Source organism: Chiloscyllium plagiosum, chromosome 5 (genome assembly GCF_004010195.1).
Source record: "Chiloscyllium plagiosum isolate BGI_BamShark_2017 chromosome 5, ASM401019v2, whole genome shotgun sequence".
NCBI classification, from domain to species: domain Eukaryota; kingdom Metazoa; phylum Chordata; class Chondrichthyes; order Orectolobiformes; family Hemiscylliidae; genus Chiloscyllium; species Chiloscyllium plagiosum.
This window is the reverse complement of record NC_057714.1, coordinates 111,933,733-111,944,807: the sequence shown is the minus strand read 5'-3', so window position 1 is coordinate 111,944,807 and position 11,075 is coordinate 111,933,733. Positions and strand designations below refer to the sequence as shown.

The 11,075-nt window shown below is 34.3% G+C and overlaps 1 protein-coding gene across 6 annotated transcripts in view; it reads left to right on the top strand.

Moving 5' to 3' along the window:
- LOC122550144 (meiosis-specific coiled-coil domain-containing protein MEIOC-like) overlaps positions 1-10,475 on the top strand; it is a 59,549-nt gene extending 49,074 nt beyond the window's left edge. For 4 of the 6 annotated variants that reach the window (XM_043690794.1, XM_043690795.1, XM_043690793.1 and 1 more), the window contains 2 exons: positions 945-1,125; positions 2,391-10,475. In XM_043690794.1, the coding sequence (XP_043546729.1) occupies positions 945-1,125; positions 2,391-2,680 (471 nt within the window). In that variant the 3' untranslated portion in view covers positions 2,681-10,475. The remainder of the gene's footprint in view (positions 1-944; positions 1,126-2,390) is intronic. The other 2 variants (XR_006311748.1, XR_006311747.1) reach the window with 2 other exon arrangements.
- The last annotated feature ends 600 nt before the right edge of the window (positions 10,476-11,075 follow it).

The following is an 11,075-nucleotide window of genomic DNA, read 5'->3' as shown; positions in this document are numbered from 1 at the left end:
GGGCGGAGAGGTTGGGAAGAAGATTGCAGGTTAGGAAGGCGGTGCTGAATTTGAATTCAGCACCGCCTTCCTAACCTGCAATCTTCTTCCCGACCTCTCCTCCCCCACCCCAGTCTGACCTATCACCCTCACCTTGACCTCTTTCCACCTATCACATTTCCGACGCCCCTCCCCCAAGTCCCTCCTCCCTATCTTTTATCTTAGCCTGCTGGACCAACTTTCCTCATTCCTGAAGAAGGGCTAATGCCCGAAACGTCGATTCTCCTGTTCCCTAGATGCTGCCTGACCTGCTGCGCTTTTCCAGCAACACATTTCCATCAATGCAATTCTTAGCAATAACTTCTGGTTTCAGAAGTTGCTGCCACACAAAGACTTTGGAGGTCCATGCAGAAGAGAAAAATATCAGTGGGGCTGTAACTGAACTACTAGATCGAAATTGAAATTACGAATCTCACATATAGCTAACATAGTATTGGTGCCTTTCAGCATGGAAGAGAATGGGGATTTTTGTCTCCAAAAATACTATGTAGTGGTTATTCTTGGACAGATGTATCTGCTAGGTACATTCATGAGGACGAAGCCAGGTAAACTTTTACCCCTTTTTGATTCTCACATCACCCTCTACTTGAGCAGTCTGAGGTATTGCCTCTAGTTATCATCCCTTCAACAGATGTCAACTCAATACTAGAGTGTCAGCCTTGGTTTTTACGGGAATTGAACCCATAACCTTCTGACTGTGACTATCAATTGAGCCATGATTGAGTTTGGTAAGCAGATTCATGGCAGAGATTATATTTTACCATTTTGTTTTTGTAAATTGGAGATGTACGAGAAACTTCATGGGGAAGTACTTACCATTATACTGCTTAGCACTGTTAAATTTGAAAATTTAATGTTCACTAAGAATGGAAGCATTTCTGACTATCGTTTTAATTGTATGGCAGGTCTTGACCTTGTTTGGCAAAATGGAACGTCTTCAAAGTTCTCCCATTCATGCTAATATATCTTCAACTCTCAATTGTCATTTGGAAGCCATTCATGTCACGCAAGCACGTCGTAAAGATGAAATAATTAATGCTACAAATCGTCAGAGGCAGGGAGCGCCTCGCTACAATGATGACAAGGGTAAGCAGTTCTTCACAATGTATTAGCTTCTGGTGTAGATGGTCACACAAAAGAGAATTGAATTTGCTATTGTTAAAATATTATTGTCTTTGTATGGGAAGTTGAACATAGTACATTACTATCATTCCAACTGATAAATCCTATGAGACTGTACCCCTTTCGTAAATATTAGTCTCACTGTTCTGCCTCTCTCAACCTTAATCAAATACAAAACCAAGGTATCCTTTGGTTACTTATAAAGCACTGAAAAATGAACAGATTAGACCATAAGACCATAAGACATAGGAGTGGAAGTAAGGCCATTCGGCCCATCGAGTCCACTCCGCCATTCAATCATGGCTGATGCGCATTTCAGCTCCACTTACCAGCGTTCTCCCCGTAGCCCTTAATTCCTCTAGACAACAAGAATCTATCAATCTCGGCCTTGAAGACATTTAGCGTCCCGGCTTCCACTGCACTCCGTGGCAATGAATTCCACAGGCCCACCACTCTCTGGCTGAAAAAATGTCTCCGCATTTCTGTTCTGAAATGACCCCCTCTAATTCTAAGGCTGTGTCCACGGGTCCTAGCCTCCTCGTTTAACTGAAACAATTTCCTAGCATCCACCTTTTCCAAGCCATGTATTATTTTGTACGTCTCTATTAAGTCTCCCCTTAATCTTCTAAACTCCAACGAATACAATCCCAGTATCCTCAGCCGTTCCTCATATGTTAGACCTGTCATTCCAGGGATCATCCGTGTGAATCTCCGCTGGACACGTTCCAGTGCCAGTATGTCCTTCCTGAGGTGTGGGGACCAAAACTGGACACAGTACTCCAAATGGGGCCTAACCAGAGCTTTATAAAGTCTTAGTAGTACATCTCTGCTTTTATATTCCAACCCTCTTGAGATAAGAGACAACATTGCATTCGCTTTCTTAATCACGGACTCAACCTGCATGTTTACCTTTAGAGAATCCTCGACTAGCACTCCCAGATCCCTTTGTGCTTTGGCTTTATTAATTTTCTCCCTAGTCTGTAATAAAAATACAAAAAAAATTCTGTTCTGGATGAAACTTGATGCTTGTTAAAGAGCTTATAAATAATAGATCACAAAGTTTTCAAAATATGCTGTACTAAATAATTGCCATTTGACTGTGCTGACTGATTCCTGTCTTGTTCTCTATCATTTGGTTGCTGTAATACATAAACTAATCTTTTTCCAGAATCACTCCACATCAATACCTCTCAATATCTATGATAATCGCTTTGTGTTTTGTTTCACAGATGTGTTGGCTTTGGCAGCTGCCATAAAGGATTTGACTATTTCAACACGTAAGGCCCGTACTGCTCTCTGGTGTGCGTTGCAGATGATCTTGCCAAAATGTTTCCTGGGGACTGTAGTCAAGCAAGTTGAAATTGAAAAGGCATTAAAACAACTTGGTCAGGGGAGTGCTACTGTCAAAAATGATGACAAGAGACTTGCTGAAGAGAAAATTGTGGAAAAGTCTGAATCTGACCTTGCTGGACATGCATCAATAAAAATGGAAATTGATTGTAAGAGAGAAGTGTGTTGAAAAAGCAACAGCTTAAATGCAACTGCGTTCTATTCTGTGAGTTCTGCTATGGAATATGTCAAACTGTGGATGAAGTGTTTAAAGCACTGTTGCGTATCTGTTTGCGTTGTATGAACTTCTAGGATTAATGATGAGCCACGTTTTTTTAAAAAAAAAGCTTGCCGAAATTTGAAATTAACCTTGTAATCTAAATGGTAAGGGCAAGTTGATTACCTGAGAAGAGAGGAGGAATGATGTGGAACAATGTTATTTGGTTATCAGTTTTTGAAAACAATGAAATTTGATCTTAGTACAAGTGTGAAATTTTGATCACCATTTCTATAAGATCCTGACACTACATTTGTGCTGTAAGAAGTAATTTCAGCTGCATCAGGATATTGACAAACTTATTTCTATTTGAAACTGGCTTTGGTATGTGTTAATATCACTAGATAGTAACCAGGCTGTTCAGGAGATTGCATCACATCTTATGCAGAAGAGGGGAGAAACCAAATAATTGTTTTTTTTTAGTACTGAAACAAGATTTTGAATTTTTGTGAATGAAGTAATTATTAGTGAAGAATGAACCACTGTGGCACTACTAAGGGAGTAGAGTACTGTTGCAGTTTTATGTAGCACCCATTTCGACCTGATTTTGACATGTTGGAGAACTGTCGAGAACTACAGTCGTTTGCCTTTTTAGTTTCTAAATTGCAATATAATTTCTATTGCGTTGAGTTTATTCAAAAAGCCAATCAATGAAGCAAGTTCTTTTCTTTTATGCTTTGTGGTTATGTAGAATATTTCTTAATTAAATTTTAAATTATGAAATATTATTGAAAACTAAAATGTTCCATTCTGAGGAATATTAATAAATGTCATTAAACCTGTTTAACTGGGGATTAATACAATAAGATCAACTAACACTGAACTGGTTTAAAAATAAGTAATGGTGCTAAAATCAACTAGAAGTGAACAATTGCATTATTTAATAGGTTATTTTCATATTCTACTGACATTCTGTGTGTAATTACAGAATTTGTTAGAATCTCTTGTCTTTCTTTGAACTAGTGTGCCGTGGTCAGATTCTAAATTTAGTTTAGGTACTGGGACTTTGGAACAGTACTGTCCACTTTCCAAAGTATTGTGATACCAATAAGGTTTGAGAAAATTTAAAAAAACAGAATTGGAATTGGATCATTTTTAAATTAAAAGTAACTACATAGATAATTGGGAATTTGATTACTTTATCTCTCAAATTTTCTTCAACTTTGTAGTCACACGACTAAATTAGATTGTAATGGCAACTGAAACATTCATAACCAAAAACAGGGCTATTTTTAAAAAAAATGTATTTACCTATCCAATGAGTTAACAAGATTTTCATAACTCACAGGTTAGGAAATTGTAGAGTTATGAGATATATTACTTAACAATTCTATTTGATATTATTTGTTAAAGAAATGTACTGTTATGTGCCTGTGCATTGAAGAACAATTAGCTAGTAATGTTAAGCACTTAAAAACAGTCATCCAATTCGTAACATGATGAGATATTTTAGTTATAGGTTTCTTTTTTTCAGATGAGCAAAATGAAAGAATTGCACATGCAATGAGATCCCCGGCAATTAAACATGCACCAGTAACTTTTAATTTGGTTTCACTTCACAAACTGATCCATTCTTCAAATTGAACTCCAGAAAGGGAAGGGGAGTTATAAAGAATGATATTTTTATGTAATTTGTCTGATTGCAGTTAATAGCCTATGAAACAAATTGGTGCTATAATACAGCAAACTAATAATAACATTTTGCTGGAACCCATATTCTCCAAAAATGTAACATATTTCATTTTGAAACTTTGTTATTTTATAGCATTACTGCTATCTTCCCAAAGTAATGATGCACGATAATTTATGGTACAATGGGCATTTGTGGTCCATTGTACCTTGTACATGTGCATTTGAACATTTACAGTGAGGTCTGGTGGGTTACTTCACTAATTATGGACCTATTATAATCAAACCCAAACCAGTATTCACACACTCATCTGCAGAAGCGGTCATTAGGTAGCATTAACTTTGTTCTATGTATTTTTATTCTTTCTCACTTCATTGGAGATACTGGGATTTTTTTTTTAAAACATGCCACACAGTTGTAGAACTATCCCATTATAGTAAGCACCCAATTTTCAATTTTCTTTCAAACCTACATCAGTTTTTCACTGTTAAATTAAAAAATTGACTCAGCATCAATCCTGAAATGTTCTGATTTCTTTGGCTAACTACTATATTACGTGCATTTGCCAACTAATAAAATGTTTGAAGCACATTGTAGAATTTAACTGCACTGATAAGCACTGCCTCAACTAAGTTTTTCAGTTGGGGGAGAGGGTTTGTTGTTTTCAAGTAACAGGGAGTTGGCTCCCATTAAAGCTGATAATTTCCATGCTGAATATGTTGCATTATATTTTAATTTACTTTATACTATTTTCGAGGAAGGGAAGAAAACAAAAATAGCTAGATTTTCTAATCTCTAATTTTCTAATAGTGATGCCAGTTGGGTTCAGACAAAAGAATTTAAACTTCAAGATACAAATTAAATTTTCAGCAAAAAAATGTTTCTTTCAGGTTATAAATATGAATCCTTTCTAAGGAAAATAATAGCATGTTAACTACAAATGAAAATTCAGTCGCATCTTGACTGACAATTGTTCCTTTAAATTTGTTGGTTTTAGTAGGGTGCATTGCTCAGTTCTGGAATCTGTAGACCAGTATTTTTTTCATGAGTTTATATTTTTAAAAAATTCAAGTTGACTGGTTAGAAAAAAAGATTTCATGAAGCTTAAATACACATGTTAAACCACAGTGGGGGGAAACAAGACTCTTTTGTATGCATCATCCGTTCCATGACCCATATCTCCTAAATGGTGAAAACAATTAGGCAAATTGAAATCTTAGCAGTAATGCTGGTGACCTTTCACCATCAATGAGAAGCCTTTTCCAGTGTGTTTTCTGGATTTTACTGAAGCATTCCTTCAGAATTGCTGTTGAAAGTAAAACAAATTTGTGGTTAATTAAGAAGGTGACTTTTTTTGCTGTATTGTCATTATTTTGTAGTGTACTTATGCAGAAATTATTATTTTAAACATAGCCAGTCAATTAATTTTATAAAATTAAGTCAAAAGGCATCGAAATGATTAATTTTTGTTAAAACCAAAAAAAATCTATGGTTAATGTGGGAGGAAGGATTTTCTGTTTGGCCCTCGGCAAAATTGTCAGTGTTGTTTATAAATTTGCTGTCACAAGTAGCATACAAATTAAATTTTTCTTAGCCTTTTCACAAATTTTTATTTTTAAAAATTCTAGTGATACTGATATTTAGTCTATTTGATAATAGTCTTTTATGCAAGTTTTGTCTTTTTTTTAAATGGGAGTTAAAGCAACCCACCCAAAATATACATGTTCAATAAATCATATTTTGTCTCATCATGCAAATTAGTATAAATACTAAATTAATCTCTTAGTGAAATGTTGATATAAGAGGTAACTGGACTGTACTTTTGAAACTCACATTTGAAACTCATTCTTCCAATCTAAAAACCTATGTTTTTCTCCTGAATTGTTGTATAATCTATTCAAAAAACAAAATACTTTTTGTTACCTAGTTGGCTAAGGCTGTTGAATTAGGAAACAAGTGACAGCTTGAAGTTACCTATTTTGAGAATCTAGGAACAGAACTGGGTGCAAATCTAGGAACAAAGGTTTTACTTGCTCATTTGAAAAACATCCACCAGAATCCTGTTGGGTTGTTAATTAAAATTGAGAGGTAATTATAAATTATAATTATGAACTGCTCAACTGAGGAAATGTAATCCAACTTGTTTAGTGTGGTATTTAACATAGTGCAATCTTTGTAATGTAGTCATCATCACTGCATCACAGAATTAAAAGACTGAATGAATGCATATGAGTGCTACATAACGTGGATAATCTCATTTTAAACTATAATTTGTGTAAAATGTTTAAGAAAGAAAAAGAACTGTTACTCAGGATTAGTTCTTCAAATTACTAACCCTCTATGGTGGGGAAATAATAAATGTTGTACTTTGATTTAGAAAGCACTTAATGAAGACAAATTGATTTTTTTTGTAGTTATCAGTTTGAGGGATTATAATTTTTAAAGCATTCCATATTTATTTTAATATTGATTCAATCTTAATTTAAATTCAGATTTAGTATCTAATGTACTGTATTAATGGGATTATTCTTGCCAAACCTTCCTAATTAGATTAACTGTTTACTCAGGAAATATATATTTAATATTTAGTTTTTTGGGTTGTATGTGCAAAGTATTTTTCACAAATTTAACTGTGTACAATACTAGGTTACCAAAGCTATTTTTGTTTAACTGATTTATTTCCAGAATTTTGGAACCATTTAGGGACTGGAGACATTCTATTACATAGAGCTAGTCATATGCTAGTTTTCATACTTGGGCTTAGACAATCAGAAGTCTTGCGTCTTAAAGCATTGTGAATGTAGAGAAGATTTGAGATATTTATAGGACTATTAACATAGGTCAAAATTGTTTATTCATTCATATTACACTAAACTCTTTTGTCAATTTAATGCTTTTAATAAAAATGACCATGTGATCTCATTTTTGAAAAATGGTATTATAAACTAGGTAGTATTCATAGTTTATATTTGGAGAGATTGGCTCAGGGAGAAATCCCTTTGGGACTATTCTATGAGATTTGATTTAAAGGCAAAGTAGTAGCACCCACTGAAATTACATTAGTTCTGCGTATGCATAAAATTATTAAAAGGCAACATTGAGAGTCTTTGGGTTTAATTATCTTAAGATCTATGGTTAATACAAACCAACAATCAATTTTTAATTATTTTGATTCATTCATGGGATGTAGGCATCACTGACTGGGCTAACATTTATTGCCCATCCTATATTTGTCAGTTCTTAGAGACAATTAAGAGCCACCCACATTGCTGTGGGTCTGGAATCTCCTCTTCAAATTGAAACAAATGAAGAAATGGCAGTCTGAATAACTTTCCAAATTTGACCCTGTGTTTCATTTTACATATTTTTAAAAGATTCTTTTAAATGGAATATATGTTCCTAATCTCTAAACTTAATTTCCTAGGCATTCCGTAAATGCAAATTGTTGAGTGTTGACATAAGTATTACTTCCCTTTAAATGTTCAGTTAAACCACCAAATTGATTTTGTTTAAAAGTCAGATTTCATGTGTTCCTTATGAAAATGTAAAATATTTACTAGGTACTAGAGGAACCTCAATTATCCGAATGATACAGTATTTTGTTCGGATAATCGAATGCCAGCTAACACTGTTTAGCGTAGCATCAGGACCTTGCGATATTCTCCGGATAATCTGAAATTCGGATAATTGAGGTTCCTCTGTACATCAAAAACATTACCCTAACCAACAACTCCACCCACAATCATGGGTTTTCAAGCACAGAAGTAGAAACTTTATATCCCCTAATCTTTAATGAATGCTTGTAGTCACAACATTATATCCTGAAGATGACTGTGTAGTTATATTTATCAATTAATTCAGACATTAAAACCAGTACTACAGAGCACTATTTTGCATTCTGAATTACCTAATTATTTTTATCAAGGCATATATTTTACTGTTGGCTGTCAATATTTTGGAATTCAAAGAGAGAGAGTTTCCTTTTAGAAAGTGAATTTTAAAATTCAGCAATTAAATTTGTTGAAACATTCCAGGTACATTCATCTCTGGAAAAGAATGATGATACAGTTAATCTTTATAGTTATTATAGCCCACAGACAATTTTAACGACCAATATTTCTGAATTTATAAAGGTTGTGGTTTTCAGTCAAAATCCACAGAGATCAGTGCTGCCTTTTATAACCTAGATTGCAACATGCCTTTGTATAATAGGTTTACAATTCTCATTTTTGGTATAAATTTTATGGAACTAGTTTGCTACAGATTTTAATAAAGCATTAAAACCGTACACATTGAAATGTACGGCAATGTGACCTACATAAAGAAGGGAACAAAAGATGATTTGCTTGTGCATTTTTGAAAATCTTAGATTTTGTTTACACAAATTTATTTTTGTAGCCATACTGGATTGTGCTCTAGTAATGAATGTATTGGGCATTGTAGATTCTTCTTTGGGTTACATACGTTAATTTGTACTCACGGTGTGTGTAATCTTTCTAAATCATTTTGTGCATTTTAAAAATGGTAATGTGCCTTTTACTGATGTTTTATTTTAAATGGTAAAAAGCTGTATTTATGTTGGATTCAGCAGCTTTATAATTAAACTTGTTACTACTGATGTTTAAAATATTGTTAGTTTCTGCTAGCTGTTCACAAAATTAATTATATAAGATGTGACAATGTATAGCTAACAGTGCAGCATGCTAATTTTCTTAAATGTATTTGTATTAGTGTGGTTCAGTAAAAGGCATGAGGCACTTGCTTAATGGTACTATTGTGAAATCAATCAACCTTCACTGGTATTTAATGGCATGGAATGTAATTTATGCAATAATCTAAACTATCTTCATCAAATGAAGAGTATGTTATCCATTATGTTAGTATGTTCTATCCTGGATCAGTGTGAAATTTGCTAACAACTTAATAGGTTTTAGGTGCTAGAATGTTATGGAACACTTATTTTCCCCTTTCTTACTATGTTAATTTAACAAATAAGGGGTTTGCCCACAATACCTCTGCCCTTGGTTGAAAATTTAAGCATTGTGGTACTTCAATATTTCCAAGTTTTTAAAATGTTTAATCATGTCTTTTGCCTTGATCACCATTGTTAGATTTAATACAATATACAGGAAGTTTGGTTTGCCTAAGGAAAGATATTGACATGATTGCCCCACAAGAACACCTAATTTATATTCAGGGGAGATTTAATTATTGTAGTCTGTTAGCTTTGAGTTAACAAAGGGAAAAAATTTCTAAAGCCAAATAATTTGAGCTCTGAATAATTTAATCTTTTCATTGCACTTTCCATGCTCAATGTGGTTTTTAACCAATGCAACTAACTGTTTATTTTCAATAGCATTTGTGCTTTATCCAGAGACTAACTGGAACTGAGCATGTTTCTAAGTCACTGGATTTCTACAGTATCTTTATGATTTGTCTATAATAGGAATTCCAATGTTTTCTTAAGGTAGAAGTGTTCAGATGCTTGAGACCAGTGTGCAATTGCAGACTTCTCCTGTGAGAGTGAGGTGTTAGAAAAGATGGTCACGATATTATCAACTTTGAGGATAACAATGTTCACTAAAAGATGCTCTCATCATATACTTGGAAGAAAATAACCTGTGTTGCTGCTGCTGCATAAATGTTATGGGAAAAATATTTTAGTTCCTATTGTTAGAATCATGTGGTTAGGTTGCTCTGTTCTGGAAGGTGTACAAGATGTCGTTTGATCTATAAATTCAGTATAGGACAAGGACTGAAACTTGATCACAGAGGAGAAGTCTGCAGTGCATGTATGTGGACCAATCATAACATTCTGTTAACGCTGTTTAATTATAAATATACTGTCTTTGTGAATCACTTAAACAATATTTTGTTACAAATGTTGCTGAATTCCGTCTTGCTAACAATCAAATTTTTGTTTATCGCAGACATAGCTTTCAAGTGCTGAATTATTTTAAAAGTTGCAGTTTATATTTAACTGGGGTGTGTAGCAGCATTGGAGCTCTGTTTTAAAAACAGTTTGAACATTAGCTCATTTACTGCGAAGAAATAAAGTTTAAATTAGTTTGATGTTAACCTTTGACTGTTCTTATTCTTGGGTATGGAACTTATGAGTGGAATTTTGTGCCCTTGAGTGATATGCAATGGTGAGAAATGATAGAAAATACAAAACTCTGAAAAAAATCCATAATCTCTATTAAGAAAACATTTTCTGACATTCCCCTCAAGGTTTAAACAGCAACTTTAGAATCACCGAGTGATGGCTGTCTTATTCCCAAGTATTTGTAATTCATTAGCAGCCCAACTTGCCTGTTTGCAGCTTACAATTCTGTCCTTCAAGAAAATACAAGGTTTTAATTCCTGAAATTCAAAATGGTAACCTTGCGACAGCAGCTCCTATTTGCTTTTGTTCAACTCAATTCTGTATTCATCACCGCATCCCAGCATGTTCCATATACTCAAAGATGTGTAGATTAGGTGAATTGGCCAAGCTAAATTGTCCATCATGTGCAAGCTAGGTGGATTAGTCATGGGAAATGTAAGTTAGGGTAGAGGGATGGATCTGGGTGGGATGCTCTTTAGAGGGTTGGTGCAGACTCTGGCTGAATGGCCGCCTTCCACATTGTGGGGAGTCTATGATTCTCCATACTTCTAGTTCCCTCGCAGCGAACTGAG